The sequence below is a fragment of the Sinocyclocheilus grahami genome, unplaced genomic scaffold (assembly GCF_001515645.1).
Source record: "Sinocyclocheilus grahami isolate Dianchi unplaced genomic scaffold, SAMN03320097.WGS_v1.1 scaffold318.1, whole genome shotgun sequence".
NCBI lineage: Eukaryota > Metazoa > Chordata > Actinopteri > Cypriniformes > Cyprinidae > Sinocyclocheilus > Sinocyclocheilus grahami.
Genome location: NW_015505497.1, coordinates 723,729 through 742,382, shown reverse-complemented (window position 1 = coordinate 742,382; position 18,654 = coordinate 723,729). Strand labels below are relative to the sequence as shown.

Here is an 18,654-nt window from a genome sequence, read left to right as displayed (position 1 = left end):
CTCGTTTAATGTTTATCCAGCATTATCCAGCATTGTTACTTAAAGCTACCAATACTGCTTTAAGTCTTTTAGAATATAACATAGAAGTAGTTCAAATGAATAGTTTGGTGTTTTGAATCATTGAATCATGCAGTCATTGAAAAGAATCAACTCAACAAACAAATTCACTCAGAAATCAGACCTGATTTCAATCCCAAGAAACATTTTAGAACCGATAAAACAGACATTTACATGGTATATGTATACATAAAAATGGGGAATAATAAAAAATGTAAAAGAGAAATAATTAAAAAACAAATGATAAATAAATAAGTAAACAATGTTAGACAAATCAATACATAAAAAAATTAAATAAAAGAATGAAAATTAATGGAATAAAAATGACTAATATCATATTGCTTCACACTACAGCAAATAAATTGTGACCCTGGACCACAAAACCAGTCTTAAGTCGCTGGGATATATTGTTAGCAACAGCCAAAAAAACATTGTATGGGTCAAAATTATCGATTTTTCTTTTATGCCAAAAATCATTAGGATATTAAGTAAAGATCATGTTCCATGAAGATATTTTGCAAATTTCCTACCGTAAATATATCAAAACTTCATTAGTTATATGCATTGCTAAGAACTTAATTTGGACAGATTTAAAGGCGATTTTCTCAATATTTAGATTTTTTTGCTCCCTCAGATTCCAGATTTTCAAATAGTTGTATCTCGGCCAAATATTGTCCTATCCTAACAAACCATACATCAATGGAAAGCTTATTTATTCAGCTTTGGTGTATAAATCTCAATTTCGAAAAATTGACTAAATTATGACTGGTTTTGTGGTCCAGGGTCATAATTATCCAAAGTACTTCTTTTTTTTGGAGCTTGCCAGCTGCATCTTCTTTCTGTGTTCCACAGAGGAAAGTCAAATGGATTTGGAAAAGAGATCGATGAGGTGAATAAAGGATGACTGATTTTTAGTCCATATCATACCTCTTCAGTTTTTCATTCCACACAGAACGAAAGAGCCAGCTCTGATGCAACAGTCACATTTACAAATCCTTAAACCAGAGATTCAACATGGAGCCTTTTCCAGCCAGAATGTGACGTACCATTGAGCAACACTCACACTGAGTCCTTTACATGATGAGCTCAGAACTTCCATGTCTCAGAGTGCTTATTTAGACAGGTCTGTGTAGTGAACCTGGACGCAGCCCATTCATCCCACAGTGGGAAGCCAAATTGAGGAGACAGACATAGGTTGAATTGCTATTACAACTCTTATGACGAAGACCAGTGGCTTTATGCTTAAAAAAACAAACAGTTGTTCATGAGTCACACAAAATCATCATTTGAACTGGTCTAACTCTATGATACATGAGAAGACAAGCCAAACATTAGAGCTGAAGTCAAGAGAGATACTTTTTTGGGCCTAAATACAATCACATCTTTTAATAAAGATATTTTGATATATATTACTGATTATTTTTTTAAAGCATTTTTCCATTTCTTCAAAAGAAGCTTATTTACTTAAGCCTTAAAGGTTCATCCAAGTTCACCCAAAACTGAAAATCTGCTTAAATTTTACTCGCCTCAAGCCACCCAAGGTGTAGATGAGTTTGTTTCTTCATCAGAACAGATTTGGAGAAATTTAGCATTACATCAATTGCTCACCAATGGATGCTCTGTTGTGTATGGGTGCCGTCAGAACAGCTGATAAAAACATCACAATAATCCACACTACACTAGTCGCTCAATTAACGTCAGTGCAGATTTCTCTCCTGATTCAGACAAGACAAATTTTTCACAAAAAAAAGCAACTTTATGGATAGAAGACTTGTATTTTAGCTGGAAGAAACGGTTTGATGTTAAATACATCTTAACAATGGATTTGATTGGTGTGAATTACTTGTCGATTATTGTGATGTTTTTATCAGCTGTTTGGACTCTCATTCTGACGGCACCCTTTCACTACTATCTATTCTAATGAAGACACAAACGCATCTCCGTCTTGGATGGCCTGAGGATGAGTACAGCAAAAGACCCATGCAAAATTTAATTATGACAGTTTTTGAAACATTGACTAGTGGACTTTTGGGGGAGAAAAGGCTGAAAAAAGAAGAGGCAAAGCAGAACACAGCCTCTTTAAATGAGGAATACTGATGGATTTGATGACGGACGTGAGGTAAACACACCAAACACAACCATAATCCAGCGGAGTTAAGGAAACGAAACGTTCCCCCAAAAGAGTGACTAAGAATGACCTCTCGACAGAGCCAGCATTGTTTCTGTACATGGCTGGCTGCTCTGGAAAGTATTAGACAGTTTCATCTCTGCAATCAGTCAAGTGGCCGGCAGAACCCAGAGCAGATGCCATCATATCCCTGCGAGGACGCTGGGAACCGATCTCCGTTTGTCCCTGTGGGAACGGTCGTTTTCTAGGTGCCACAAACGCACTAAACCACACACAGAGTGCCGGACCTCCCAACGTTTCCTAGGACTTCTTCAGTGTCTGACCACATAAAAGTCACGTGACTATGAAAACGTGCATCACAGCTAAACTACTATTATGAACAAAAACAGTTTGCAAAATCAGGAAAAAAAAAACTGAAAGAGATTTCTGAAAGACATATAGCAGGAAATTTCATATTGCATATCTATTTAATGCACAATAGCATTATATATATATATATATATATATATATATATATATATATATATATTAATATATCAATATTATACACAGATTTAATTAAATATTTTATGGAATAATTGTGCTTTCTATCTTTTGCAAATGTAATTTTATATATAGGGTAAAGTGGGGGAAAACGCCCCCTACTGTTTTTCCCAAAATAACCACAAGATAAAGTCATTATATACATTTTTATTGTAATTATGGACTATGTTGATGAGAGTTTTCACCATGAAGCTTATTGGTGATGTACCGGAGAGAAAACGGATTTCACAGTAAATTATCTCATTTTCAGCAGTAAGAAAAAAAGTGTTTTAAAGCTTGTTGTTTTGTAGAACATCACAGTTATATATGATATGAGAACAGTATGGCCTGTAGATAGGGAGTACGTGTTATTTAATAAAAATATAATTATATTTTCAGAATGGCATAATTGCTTTTTCAAGCATAGTCTGTGGGGTAAAACGCCCCCAGTGGGCAAAGAGCAATTACTGTAGTTATTCTGTTCTGAATATCAAATCCTTTGTTTTTCCATTAAATATATTCTAACCAGTTGAATAAAAATATTTGGATTTTACATATAAATATTACCTCAAGTTAGCATCAGGTAGCTACTTAGCTAGCCAGTTAGTATCAGCTAACAAAATGTTTCAAATAGGCTATAATTCTGTAATTCATAATTATTGATTATATTCTTTTTAATTTTAAGCAAAAACGGTCTGTACTCTGATTTTGCTGTAAATGTTTACAGCAAATTGCTTTGTCAGACTGGGGGGCATTTTACAACACCCCCTTGGTACAAATAACATTTTTGTTAAAAATCTAATAACATGAAAACTCTGGACATTTTTCATACATTGTTTATGATTTATGTCATTGTCACTAAAACCATGATAACTTTTTAGAACACACAGTCCTTAAGGGGGCCGTTTTCCCCCACTCTACCCTATATATATATAGGTAAAAGTAAATTTTTACATTTATACACATAGCTAACTTACAAAACAATCAAACATAACATGTATACACTAACAATATTTCTAAGTCTCAACAGTGTCACCCTGAAGAGAACGGTTAACTTGATGACGGCTCAGTTTAAACACATCCACATGTGTTGGATAGGAGTTTGTGTAGCCCAGCTCTGGGATGCAGAGCATCAGTGTCAAGCTAGTTTACAGCTGGGATCTTCCACGCGCTGCCAGGAACGCTTCCACATGTGCCACAAAAAGACTTGTTTCAGCGCCAACACATGAGAAGTGCTAAACAATTAACAGCAAAAGGAACAAGAGAAAGAAAAGCAGGGTTTTTTCCCGCAAGATCCCCCTGAACGTGGGTCTGATAGTAATTACAGCATTTACAAATACATGGAGGCATTGAGAGCCAAACCATGGCAACGTTTTAAATCCCTCATGTTTGCTGTTTGTTGGATTATTTGAGTAAACCGGATCATATCATTTTGGATTTGGCACTTGCGTCTGCATGAGAAACCATGAGAAACTACGAAAATCAAATACTTGGAGGTACAGATGGTAAGCATTTAAGTGCGGGCTGTTTAATTTAAACCAATCAGATCCTTATTTCCTCACCAACCTCACCTCATGCCACCTCCGTGTGCCCTATCACAGCACAACGTGAGCTACAGGACCAACAACATTAGGAAACGTGGTCCTGGCAGTGGGCATGGGAACTAATGTCCTTTCATCTAAGCACCTGAATCACTGCACATCTGTTTTTCACCAAAAAAGGCAATCACTTTCTTCAACACTAATAAACAGAATATCTTTATATATTATAAATATCAGCACATAAATATATTACACAGGCTAAATATATTACTATAATATAGTAGTATATTAATATACTATAGTATAGTATATCTGAGCGTAGCTTTGCATTATGATTGTTTAAGTCAATATATTATACTGAACTATTTCAAACGAGTAACAGAAATCCTACTTTTCATGACTTGACCTTTTAATGACTCAGTATTGGCATTTATCTATAGTGTTTCTCCAAAATTACTAATGAAATTTGTAATATCCTTTTGAGATTGCAGGAATACCACTGTGTCATCACATGCAACCTCAGCTGTTCAAGAAAATGCATGTTTGTACTTTGACATTGACGGCCCACCTTTAAGGAACATGAGTGAGGAGTAATACATGCTTTAGGAAACAGAAGTCAGGGTGTCCCTAAGTATTTAGAGGGATATTGTAATGAAAGTGCCGTCTTCAAACGCTTGTGCCAGAGCTGTCCTGGCAGGCCAAACACCTGCTTTCCCAAACCTCAACCTGACCATTTGCGCATGAGTCTTTAAGGGTCTTCTGTCAGCTGTTGCACTGAAGAATGCAGCAGCTGTGTCTTACCAGCCCCACTGGAAGCTTGAATAAAACCACAAACAAATAACAGTCTGTCATTACTTAGAAAGTAACTTCCCTTCAGGAGCTATAGCTTCTAAAATGTAGAAAATAACCACAATCACAAACCTCTCCTTATCTAGCTAGCTGCACAATTTGAGGAACGATTCATGTCTAACGTACGTAAAGAGGTTTAAAGGAATAGTTCACCTGAAATGTACTCAGGCAATCCAAGATGAGTTTGTTTCTTCATTGAAACAGATTTGGAAAAATTTACCAGTACATCACTTGTTCACCAATGGATCCTCTGCAGTGAATGGGTGCCGTCAGAATGAGAGTCCAAACAGCTGATAAAAACATCACAATAATCCACACGATTCCAGTCCATTAATTAACTACTTGTGAAGCAAAAAGCTGTGTGTTTGTAAGAAACAAATCCATCACTAAGGCATTTTAAATTAAATCAACGCTTCTGGCTAAAATACGAGTCCTCTATCGATAATATTTGTTTCTCCAGCGTAAAAGTCTAAATCAGAAGAGAAATATGTACAGATCAAGCACCGTTTACAAGCAAAAACAGTCCAAAACAGTTCTAAACAAATATGTGGGTGGATTTTGATGTGAGAGGACACCAGGAGATGGACTTTTTTTTTCCACTGGAGAAAGCATTATTATGGATTATAGACTGGTATTTTGAAAAAAGGTTTAAAGTTTAAAACACCTTAATGATCAGTTTGTTCCTTACAAACATGTAGCTTTTCATTTCACAAGACATTAATTGATGGACTGGAGTGGTGTGGATTACTGTGATGTTTTTATCAGCTGTTTGGACTCTCATTCTGACGGCACCCATTCACTGCAGAGGATCTAATGGTGAGCAAGTGATGTAATGCTCAATATCTCTAAATCTGTTCTTATAAAGAAAAAAAAAACTCATCTACTGTACATCTTGGGTGGCCTGAGGGTGAGTACATTTTCAGCAAATTAAAATTTTTAGGTGAACTATTCCTATAATAATTCGCATTAGGGGCTTGTTCGCTTTAGAAAGTATGACTAAAAATACTATTTGGTTAATGACTTTAAAAAAAAGTAATTGTAGCTCTTATGTAATATTGAACAGAATACTCATGTCTCAGCAGTCCATTAATTACCTCATATTTACTAAATCCTAGCACAGGCACAATAACACTTACATAAGAGCACTGGTCCAGATTTTGAAGCATATACAGTATGGAGCCAAGGAAGTAAGCAGAGAAATGCTTTACACAAGAGCATAAATGGATAAACTACAGCGTGGGAGCTCAGACATGTCTGTGGGAAGCTACAGGAGCACTAAACACACTCAAAAATCAATAAAAGGACAATTGGAGTTTGAAAAAAAAAAGATTCCTGTAAGCGTAGAAGTCGTAATGGTAGTTCAATGCACTTAAACCCAGATTACACTACCGTCCAAAAGTTTGGGGTCTGTAAGATTTTTAAATTTTTTTGAAAGAAGTCTCTTCTGCTCACCAAGGCTGCTGTGCTTGATCAAAAACGCAGAAAAACTGCAATATTGTGAAATATTATCAGATTTCCAAATAGCTGCTTTTTATTTTAATTATGTTTTAAAATATATTTACTCACGCGATTCAAAAATCCTTCAAATATGCTGATCTGCTGCTCAAGAAAGATTTCTTTTATTATCATCAGTGTTGAAAACAGTTGTGCTGCTTAATATATTTGTGGAAACTGTAAGACATTTTTGTCGGGAATCTTAGATTAATATAAAGTTCCAAAGAACAGCATTTATTTGAAATAGAAATCTTTTGTAACACTGTAAATGTCTTTACAATCGCTTTTGATCAATTTAACCCAAACTACCCCAAACATTTGAACGGCAGTAAACTATACATTATACTTTTTTGAGTTTCTTGTAACCATAATAACATAATTGCAGGTTATATTGTGCAATATTCATTCCCGTTTACACTCAAGACCAATGTTACAGTAGGCCACAAAATGTCAGTAAGCAACCTAATAAACATTATGAAGAATCTTTTATGCAAAATTACGCATTTGGCCGAACTTTCCTCCCCTACCAAGGGCCAGTTTCTCTATTTCCAATCCACAATATTACCGTTTTTACTTTATTTTTTATCAAATAAACGCAGCCTTGGTGAGCAGAGAGCTAAACATATGGAAAGGGCCCTAAGGGGCCTATGTGGGGCAGGTTAACAGTACAGTAATAGCACATCTCTACATCTCCGGCACTAGTTGAAAACATCTCATGTCAAAAGGCCTGACTTAATCCCATAAAAATGAGCGTGCAAAATTGACTTCAATTTAAGCCAGGTCTGAAATGGAGATGAGACGTTCAGAGGGAAGGAATCCTCTCTTGAGACCCATTTTATACAAAGCAAACCTTATGCCAGTGTCTTATTATCTTTCTCAAGGCTTCAGTAATTATGCCACACTATTTCACTACAAACAGACCATTTCTGCAACATTCACACCACGCAGATGGAAACGATGGATGAATTTAACATCAACAAATGCAGTACAGTAAGAAACATTCTACGTGATCCAGGTCTTGACGTTAGAGTTTACCGAAGACTTCCCAGACACTGGAGTTCCTCGGCACCCTCGAGCTTGGCACGAGATCAAACGAGGGGAACCTCCTTTAAAGCTCGACATAAAGAGCGGTAGTTCTCTGGGAATGGTTAAGTGTTGAGAGCGATTTTGGCCAATCACGCGTTCAGTAGAGCCTCAAGCAAGCAGAGATCGCACACTCTTTCTCTCATCCATGAAACAGATGTGTTCTCATAGAGGAACCATTGCAGGAGAGGGACATGTGAACGAATGGTGCGAACCAACAAGAAAACAAAGAGTGAACGAATGACAATTTGACAGACAGAATCATAACAGAAAGAATTAACAGATGTGTTCACATAGAGGAATGAAACCAATGAAGGAGGGAAATGAATGAATGAATAAATGAAAAATGAACGAACGGCCGAGTGAACAAGTAAACAAATGAATGAATAAAGTGAATGAACAATGACTCATTTCAACAATTAAAAAAATTCAGTCAATCAATCAAATCAAACTATCATCTTTCTATCCATCTACAGCTATCTATCTATCTATCTATCTATCTATCTATCCATCCATCCATCCATCCGTCCGTCCGTCCATCCATCCATCCATCCATCATATCAGAGAAGAAGAATCTAGGATAAACTTTTGATGTGAACTTTCAACTTTAAACCAAGTTGTTCAGTCAAGTCATCCTTACAATTTGACTTAAACAACGTAACGCTATAGTTTCTCAAAACTCCATTTTATCTTTAGCATCTGGCACCAGGTGAGTGTTCATTTTGTACCCTGACTGCATACTATATGAGAGCGTGTGTCAATCAGCGAGACTATTACATCACGCAGTGCTGTGTAGCGGTCTCAGGCGTGCCACTCACTGAGATGTCGTTCTGCACCTTCTCATAAGACAGCTGCAGCAGGGGGCGGCCGGGTCTCTCAGGTGTCAGGTGGAAGCTGTATTCCCCCTCCGCTGCCGGTCCCTCTCCGGTCAGAGCCAGGTGCAGGTCACCAACATACCTCTCCAGCTCCATCTCGATCTCCTGGGCTTCACGGGACACATCCTCCTCTGAAACTAACAAACGAAACTGTGGTTTGAAACGTGGCAGTTCTGAAGTCTCTTCATGTCATTTAAATGGAATCATTTGATGTCCTAGTACCTTCACCACTCCACGCAGAGACGCCATCGGACAGAAGTATAACAAAACCAGATCCAAGATCCTTAGCCCACTCTAGCTTAAGAAAAAACGTGCGATGAGGCTCAGAGGCAATGGAGATCTGACGTATGCTAGTGCTGCGACACCTGCAGAAAAATTATCATAATAACATCACACACAGCTAACACACAAAGAAAATGACACACAACATGCTGCATTCTATTAAATCTGTAAGAATGAACAAACATAATTCAACAACTTCAAAAGTATCTGCACTAATAATTATAAATATACATTGTGAAAAACATGGTTAATTTCAACCATTTGCCGCATATACTGTATATAATATTCATTAAAATACAAAATAATGAATAGAATGAAAATAACTAGAATACATACTATTATAATTAGATATGAAAAATATATACTTAATTTTATTTTGATATAATTGTATATATATATATATATATATATTATTTTAATAAACTAATTATTATTATATATTTTAATTAAATAAAATTGCATTTATATAATTATTTCATCATAAAAAATTTATTATAATCATATATTACATTTCATTTTTAATATGTATGAATTATTCTATAAACATTTATTTACTATGTGAATAACTCAATTATATTAATATATTAAAAACTAAAACACTAAAAAACGAATACACAAACAAATAATTGTGCATATAGTTTTTAATAAACTAAATATATATTTAATTTAAATAGCATTATATATATGTGTGTGTGTTTATATATATATATATATAAAATAATGGTAAAATGTGTGCAATGAGTGGAGATTACTATACTCCTGATAGATAAAAAAAACTGATCAAGCAAAGGTCAGAGAACATGTAGAAGTTTGTGGAAGATTCTACAAACTCCACAGCAGGCTACTAACGGATGGATGCAGACCTCACAGGAGTCGGAGAATCCAGTGAGTGATGTGTGAGAAACGGCCGACCTCTCAGGTCAGAGCTGACAATGTGCAGCGGTGAGGGGAAAGGTGAAGGACAACATACGTCGACTGACTTTAACTCGCTTGTCAAACTGATAATCAATGTGTCCAAAACCCACTGACTGAGGTGTAATTAAGACACATTCCACTCTAAAGCGCTCCATCGATGGTCCACAGATGGTCTCGACCATCTCAACAAAACCCTCTTGTCTAAACAAGACCGACATTCTATACAACTGACAATCTCTTTCAGGAAGGTTATGAAATATGCACAAGTAACCCTGAAAAAAATGAAGAAAGAAATGAAGAACAAATTGAAGAAATGTGTGGGCTATATTTAAAAAAAAAGTATTATTTTCTTTGGAACATTATTATGGTATATTAGCAATATAATTAAACAGTTTCCCTGCAAATTATCTGAGCAACATTCTCTCCATATATCCAACCATGAATAGAGATATTCATAATCCATCAAAAGCTAAAGATTTATTTATGGCTTGCTGATTTGAGCACCATCTATTCCCCAAAGTCATCAGTGGTTGGAAGCAAAACACAATGAATCAATTCTCCAAGTCTATTTTTAAGGGAAAAGTCCCATAATTTGCAGTTTTTAGAGGCAAAAAATGCTAATCCTCAATGAAAAGAGAACAAACGGCTTGTGTTGTGTACATCCATACACACAATTTTAGAGCGACAGAATCGAAACGTAGGAAGTAGACAGTGCTGCAACAAAAGCCTCAGTGTGATCAGTAGAAAGACATCATATTTGTGTTGAAAAAAGGAATTGGCAGTCCTGCTCTATGCCTGTTTACATGTGACAGTATGTTTCTATATATATGAAATAATAAAAGTTTATTACAGCTTAAATTCTTTTTCATACATTAAAATGTTTAAGCTAAAAATAATGGCTATCATACATTTTAAACAAGGATTACCGAAAAAAAAAAAATTCATTTAGTTTAACAATGTAACAATAGTTACTAAATCATAAAATCTTGCCTGGCATATTTACAACAAGAAATATTAGATGACATTACAAGACTCTAATTGGATCACAGTGCATCCCCAAAATACGAATTCATTGTCATTTTAATGATCAATTCCGCTAGGTTTTAGCCATTTGTCAGCAAGACATTTTTAATAATTTAAAATATAATAAACATTAGTATGATCATTTATTCTTTTATATATTGTAATAAATACAGAATGTTGTTTCATTTTTACATTAATGTATCTGTTAAACTGATTAAACCGTTTGAACATTATTTCACCCATATTTTGACTAAAAATAAAGGGTAACACTTTACTTGAAGGGGTGTGCATAAGACTGACATGACACCTTCATAATCATGACATGACACATGTCATGAATATGAAGGAGGTTTTATGCATGTTTATGACAACTGTCAATAAGTGTTATTCGCTCAGTTATGTAATTTTTAATGCAAATATGACATTATTTGACCTAACCCTACCCTTACCCCTAGCCATAGCCCATAACAAAGACATCTCAAACAATGTCATCTTTGCATTAAAAATGACAGAACTGAGCAAATGACACTTAATGACAGTTGTCATAAACATGCATAAAAACCCTTCATGTGTCATGTCATGATTATGAAGGTGTCATGTCAGTCTTACGCACACCCCTTCAAGTAGACACTTTACTTGCATTTAATATGTATTCGGTGCATTATGAAGGTGTCATGTCAGTCGTTATTTGAAACATTAAAGTAGACACTTTACTTGCATTTAATATGTATTCGGTGTATATAAAATCACTTTTTGTCATTTTAATTTGATGTGGTCACTGGTCTTATGTTTTGCACTGAACATATTAGCAATACATAAAAATCGAAATATAACATCTTCATTTTTTATATATATTATATTGTTATTTACTTAATTATTTGTTGTTAATATGATCATTTTCTTGCAACAATAATACTAACTATGGTTACCATGGTGCTTTTCTGTATAGAATCAAAACAAATACAAGCTTTCAAGGGAAAATAACACGATGGCAACAAAACCCTCTTCAACGCTGCTCTTATAGTTCTGCTAAATATGACAAATGGGATTTTTAACTCTCCAGTTTCTTTATTTCTTGATTGTTTATATATTTTAGGTGCACGTTTTATACATAACGTAAGAATGTTAGTTTGTGTTTTGTTTATGGCAGGAAACAAACAACATCAGTTATCATAAACAAGTGCGTTTCCCTCATATTATGATCACAGTGCGCTATACACATGCAAAATCTCACCTCATTCCGAAAGGAAATGGATGTTATAGGTTAAATTAATTTTAATTCGAAATAACACACTTCTGTAGATTTCATATCCCTCTCTCATCCGGCTTTTCGTCGCTTCGCGCTTCCAGGCTGCCGTAGCGGTGACGTCATTTCCATCCTACACCGGAAGTGTGAGTTGGCTGGCCGGGGAAATCAAGATGGTAAGTATAAAATGTATTTATTATTTTTGGAAAAGTTTATACAAGTTAAGTAGAAACGAGCAGTCAGAATTCGCCTGAATGTCGTCGCGATATATCCGTCCACGGTGCAGTGAAAATGAAAGCGATGTCAGGAGAAGTTCAGAGTGCTGTCTGCTGCTGCAGTGAAGCAGGAATATAAACAACAGAAAGCCGCTGATCGATGCAGAGTCTGTTCTGCACTATTCTTCTGAGCTGTCATTCATGACTTCTGTTCAATACAATATTTGACAGTTTCAGTAACGTTACTGCTACGAGTGTGAGGTGGCAGAGAGAAGAGGGCCTTAAACTCATCAAACTGCACCATAACACCTCTTTTATGGCGATTAGATGTTATTTATTCAACCACATAATTCAATTCTAAAAGTTATTGTGAAACAGTTAAAATTGGAGTAATAGCTGCCGAAAATTCAGCTTTGCCATCACAGGAATAAATTACATTTGAAAATATATTCAAATATAGAATAGTTATTTTAAAATAATTTATAATAATGCAATTTTTATGGTAGTTTTGATCAAATAACAAATAAATGCTGCCTTGGGGAGCATTCAACTTTTTATCAAATGCACAAAAAAAAAAAAATAATAATAATAATTTCTGGCAATTCAATATTATTTATGCAAAAATGGACTGACAGTTAAGATCAACGTTATAGGTACAAAGTTAAGATGAAAATAATATGAAAATTATGTTTTGCCATCACGGGAATAAATAATATTTTAAAATACATCGTTCAGAACAGAAAACTGTTTTAAATAAAAAAATTTAATTGTAGTAATATGTATTTGTAATCAAATAAATCAATGACAAATCAATTCTGCCCTGGGGAGCATTGAACTTAATTCATAAAATGCACAAAAAGAAATAATTTCTGGCAATTGAATACTTTTAAAGGGTTAGTTCACCCAAAAATGAAAAATTCTGTCATTAATTACTCACCCTCGTGTTGTTCCAAACCTATAAGACCTTCGTTCATCTTCGGAACACAATTTAAGATATTTTTGATGAAATATGAGGGCTCTCTGACCTCCCGTAGACAGCAAGGTAACTACCACGTTCAAGGTCCAGAAAAGTACCAAGATGATTGACAAAGTAGTCCGTGTGACATCAGTGGTTCAACTGTAATGTTACGAAGCTACGAGAATACTTACCATGACGTGAGCGTGTGCCGGCGCTGACCCAGATCCGGTGTAATGACGTCATCACGCCAGATCTGGGTCAGTGCCGGCACCGCCACACGCTCGCGTCATGGTACTGTCGTGAACGCGCGTCCAAAGTGACGCAGTAGAGACGAAAATGTGGAATACAGTCGTTATTTTTGTTTTCTTTGCGCAAGAAAGTATTCTCGTAGCTTCGTAACTTTACAGTTGAACCACTGATGTCACACGGACTACTTTGTCGATCATCTTGGTACTTTTCTGGACCTTGAACGTGGTAGTTACCTTGCTGTCTATGGGAGGTCAGAGAGCCCTCATATTTCATCAAAAATATCTTTAAATGTGTTCCGAAGATGAACGAAGGTCTTACGGGTTTGGAACAACACGAGGGTGAGTAATTAATGACAGAATTTTCATTTTTGGGTGAACTAACCCTTTAATGCAATCTCCATAAATAAATAATAACAAAAATAGAAACTGCAATCACAAAATTAAGATGAAAGAAAATTGTCACAAATGGACTTATATTTTGTTTTGTTATTACTTTTAAAGCTTTATGGATTCTTATGTCTAATGTCTGAGTTAAATCAGTTGAAATAATTGATCAGTTTGGACAGTTATGGTTGTTACCTATAAAATCAAAACATCTTAAAATACAGACATAGTTGTAAATCATGCACAAGATATCAGCATAGGCATAGAAAACACTCTGTTAGAATACATGTAAAATATGTTTTTTCTGTGTACTACTATACATATTACTAGAACATTGTAGATTTTTACATTTATTTTAAATATAAAAACTACTTCAGATTACCAAGTACTCAACAACACTAAGCTTAAAATTAGTACATACTAGGTTGTTATGCCAAAACTAATGTCACGGTTTTGCCCAAACACATTACTCTTTCTATAGTCAGTGTAACAAAGTATAAACTAAACCAAACCATTTATATCTTGTGCATTAATTATTCCACTTTTTTGGATTACAGTGTTTTATAACTTTAGTTGTTTATTAATAAGTGATTAATTATTAATTTCTTCTTTCTTTCTCTTGCAGTCTGCCATATTTAATTTCCAGAGTCTGTTGACGGTCATCTTACTGCTCATCTGCACCTGTGCGTATATACGAGCTCTCGCTCCCAGCCTGCTGGATAAGAACAAAACAGGGTATGTTTACTGCCATCCACACATTAATATAGTAAACATTCTGATCATTCAAAAATGAAATTTTGCTGAACATTACTCCGCCTCAGGCCATCCAAGACAGAGCTGAGTTTGTTTCTTCATCAGATTTGGAGAAATTCAGCATTCCATCACTTGCTCAGCATTAGATCCTCTGTAGTGAATGGGTGCCGTCAGAATCAGCTGATAAAAACATCACAATAATCCACACCACTCCAATCCATCAATGAACATCTTGTGAAGCAAAAAGCTGCATGTTTCTCCAGTGAAAAAGTCACCTCGTCTGAATCAGGAGAGAAATATGCACAGATCAAGCACTGTTTACAAGCAAAAACAGTTCTAAACAAATATGTCGGTGCATTTTTATGTGAGAGGACAACAGAGGATTGGCTTTTTCACTGGTTAACGTGTGTGAATTATTGTGATGTTTTTATGAGCTGTTTGGACTCTCATTCTGACGGCACCCATTCACTGCAGAGGATCCATTGGTGAGCATGTGATTTAATGCTACATTTCTCTTCATCAAATCTGATGAAGAAACAAACTCATCTACATCTTTGAGTACATTTTCAGCAAATTTTAATTTCTGGCTGAACTATTCCTTGAAGCACCAAAAGACTGGCGGTTTAAAGGTCAAAGATGTTGTCCAAACAGGCCTGGATTTGTTTTATGGTAGTATACAAACACTTCAACAGAAAAATCTTTTGTTAATTCCCAGAAACAATCAGTAAAGTGTTGCCAAGATATTTTTCTCATGGCCAAATTGTTAACAAAAAATAAACTCCTATTTAATAATACAAAATCTTTATTTACATTCTTAATTGATTTGATCTTAGTTGAGTGTCATTGGTCAGTGTTTGCTTTGGGGATACGTCTGTGAAATAAAGTGACCGCCTAACGTCGAACTCGAGCAACAAGATGTTCGCCACATGTTTGGACTGCACATGACAGGAGCAGGAAATGAAGGAGATAATTCACAACCAGCGATCTGATCGCAACAAACACATGCATTAGCCAAGACAAATTAGCCGGAGTTGCAACATATTAAAGTAATGGTTTTCGCACCCCCAGTAATTGTGACGTACTTCCAAGATGTCCATTTTGGCGCTTATAGTGAATTACTTTCATGTACGCATGGGCAGAAACTTGCAGCTTTGCCTGTGTGTCACAAAGTTAATGATCGTCTGAAAGGACATCAAATATTAAGTTGTGGATTGTTGCAAATGCCAAGGTTGTGAAACCTATAGAGCGTTTACTGGGGAAATGTGTTAAAGCTTTGTTTGACGCGGGGAAACAGAGGCTGGGTTTTGTTCCCGGGGGTCTGCGCAGGCTGTTGACAGAGCATGTTCTCACTGACCTGTTTGTTGTTTCTGTTCAGGCCAGATGCACGTCCGCTCGTAGATCTCCGCTCTATCAGGCGTCTGTTGTGACATTTCAGGCCCTGTGAAGCTCGTCAGTCATCTGTAGTTCTTCACTCTGTAATCTTCTGCTTCACGCTTCCTAGACAAGCAGTCGGCAGACACGAGACTGCGGCCCGCTGCTTTGTATTTTACTCGTATAGTCTTATTTTAAACCCAATTCTAGTACTGCTAAATGAGCATTTAAACGATATACATAATTACAGCCTTTCTCTTCCAGGAAAACAAATATATGTACACTACCATTAAAGAGTAAAGAAGTGAATATTTTTATTCAGCAAGGACTCATTAAATTGGTCAGAAGTGTCAGTAGAGACATTTATAATGTCACAAAAGATTTGTATCGTAAATATAATGGGGAAAAATGTATTCCACAAAAAGATTAAGCAGCACAACTGTTCAACATTGATAATAATGAGAAATGTTTCTTGATCAAATCAGCATATTAGAATGATTTCTGAAGGATCATGTGACACTGAAGACTGGAGTAATGATGCTGAAAATTCAGCTTTGCATCACAGGAACAAATTATGTTTTAAAATATATTTAAATTGAAAACCAGTTATTTTGAATTGTAACAATATTTCACAATATTATTGTTTTTATTGTGTTTTGAATCAAATAAATTCAGCATTGATGAGCAGAAGAGATTTCTTTCAAAAACATGAAATCTTACAGATCCTGAAATGAAGTGTTAGGTCTGGCAGGTCACTTGAGTCAAGCTTGCATCAGCTGATTCTCAGCTGATCACATCTACCTATAGGAATACGACACCTATTGCGGCATTCCTATATAAGCTCTATTCAGTATTATTCAGCAGCTTTTCAGCTTGCTCCGGAGCAAATTACCCTCCTCCATCCCCAGCTCCTCCTTTCGCCACAGTCAAGACTTGGCTTTCTGATATTCCTTGCTAATCAGACTCCTTTATCTTGAATAAAGTGTTACACTTAAATATCATTAAGTACATTAATGATATCTGCCTTGTTCTGTTCTGTTACCCCTAGGGGGGTTATTATTGCTGCTCTCCCTGCTCATTCATGACAGGCTGCATGGATGGGCAGGGAGGTTTTTGCCCAGAACAGAACCATACCGCCAAACCAAACTTTATGCTAAGTATCTATCATTTTGACGATAGTGGTCCTGACAGCACTTACTTTCTTTCTTTCTTTCTTTCTTTCTTTCTTTCTTTCTTTACAGTAGTGATACTAATTGCAGTAACTATGATCGTTGTGAATTATGGTTACTTTATGGAATTAAAAAAAAAACAATCTACATTTTTTGGGGAAAAAGGTCAAGAAATTTGAGTAAAATCAGTAATATTTTTCATAATAATAATAAGCATTTTATCTTAAACATGGGCAAAAGTTTGTTTATTTGCATACAAGAAATGTTTTAATAATTTTAAATATAAAACCTTTTTGCAAAAGTGTGTTGCAGTTGATCACATTAAACCAGAATTAAAATTAATTTAAAACCTGAGACAATTAAAGTCTGATGTCTTTTGTTATCGCTTTTGATATACTATGAAAATTTTGCATATGTACTAATATTATTAGTAATTTTTTTATTTTATTTAAATGAGTAAAGCTAATTCATTTGCAGTTCCCAGAACTGCTAGTTAATGATGATTTCAGTCCACAGTTTTAATTGTTTTACGTTATATCTGCTCAAGCATTAACTGTAAACCCTTTCCTTTTGCCATCAGATTCCTTGGAATATTCTGGAAATGTGCAAGAATAGGTGAGTAATGCCATAAAAGCTACTATGCCATGTGTTGTTGTTTTTTTCTATACGATTTATTCGTTTGCAAATTTTTTTCTTTTGGTACCTTTTAGGTGAGCGCAAAAGCCCTTACGTGGCGTGTTGCTGTATCATCATGGCCTTCACCATTTTATTTTCGGAGTAGCAGCGGAAGCATGTGAGGATTTGGAGCAGGCAGAAAGGATTTCCAAGAACAGCTACAAGATTCTACAGCAGGGAACAAGATGTGTAATTGGGTGACATTCAGACTCTCTCAGGCAGAACTGGCTTCTGGTAATGCATGTGGACTGCTCTCCAAATACAGCATGAGCATTTCTCAGCCTCCTGGACCGGTTTTTATAAATACAAATAATCGTTGGTCTCCATGGTAATGCTCCAGTTGTCATTGACTCGTGCACTCAAAGCTGATCAGATGTAACGTGTTTGTTGTCAGAGCCAAAATGCTTGTCAATGACAGTTTTAATGTGGGACATTGAGGATAAATTTGATGCACATGGATGTGCTTGATATCATGCTTGTTAAATTGTTCAATTGAATCTGTTGACTTTACATGCACACGTTTTCATTAAAAGGTGAATTTATTACAGAAATCTTCATTTAAAAGTTTGTTTTTGTGACATGTCTGTATAGTAGCTGCTAATAATATTAGCTATTCACAATACAGAAATCTGATATTATAAATCATTACTGTAAAATTATGTTTATATTTTAAGTCAAATCAGGCATCAAAATGATTAATTGTGCAGAAAATATATTCATAACTTGGCATAATGAATGTTTGAGTTCAAAAGAAAAGGTTGGACGTTGAGGCAAAAAAAAGCTTGATATCTGCTTCCAATATAAGACAAATCAAATGAATAATAATTAGGAAAATATGAATATTAGTGAAAATGTGCATATTGTGC

General features: G+C 35.4%; 2 protein-coding genes across 3 annotated transcripts in view; one reads left to right on the top strand and one right to left on the bottom strand.

Annotated features, from left to right (window-relative positions):
* Positions 1 to 12,096, bottom strand: part of xrcc4 (X-ray repair complementing defective repair in Chinese hamster cells 4) — a 32,530-nt gene extending 20,434 nt beyond the window's left edge. The window contains exons 1-3 of the mRNA XM_016294427.1: positions 12,004 to 12,096; positions 8,772 to 8,914; positions 8,493 to 8,686 (exon numbers count right to left, since the gene is read on the bottom strand). Of these exons, the coding sequence (XP_016149913.1) occupies positions 8,493 to 8,686; positions 8,772 to 8,914; positions 12,004 to 12,008 (342 nt within the window). The 5' untranslated portion in view covers positions 12,009 to 12,096. The remainder of the gene's footprint in view (positions 1 to 8,492; positions 8,687 to 8,771; positions 8,915 to 12,003) is intronic.
* A 9-nt stretch (positions 12,097 to 12,105) lies between these two features.
* On the top strand, positions 12,106 to 18,339 carry LOC107602077 (protein kish-A-like). 2 transcript variants are annotated; one of them, XM_016294483.1, is made up of 4 exons: positions 12,106 to 12,191; positions 14,446 to 14,555; positions 17,694 to 17,728; positions 17,824 to 18,339. In XM_016294483.1, exons 1-4 carry the CDS (start codon positions 12,189 to 12,191, stop codon positions 17,892 to 17,894), a joined length of 219 nt encoding a protein of 72 aa, XP_016149969.1. In that variant the 5' UTR covers positions 12,106 to 12,188; the 3' UTR covers positions 17,895 to 18,339. The 2 variants fall into 2 exon arrangements, with proteins under 2 accessions (XP_016149969.1, XP_016149968.1); XM_016294482.1 differs by having other exon boundaries at positions 12,124 to 12,191; positions 17,895 to 18,339.
* The last annotated feature ends 315 nt before the right edge of the window (positions 18,340 to 18,654 follow it).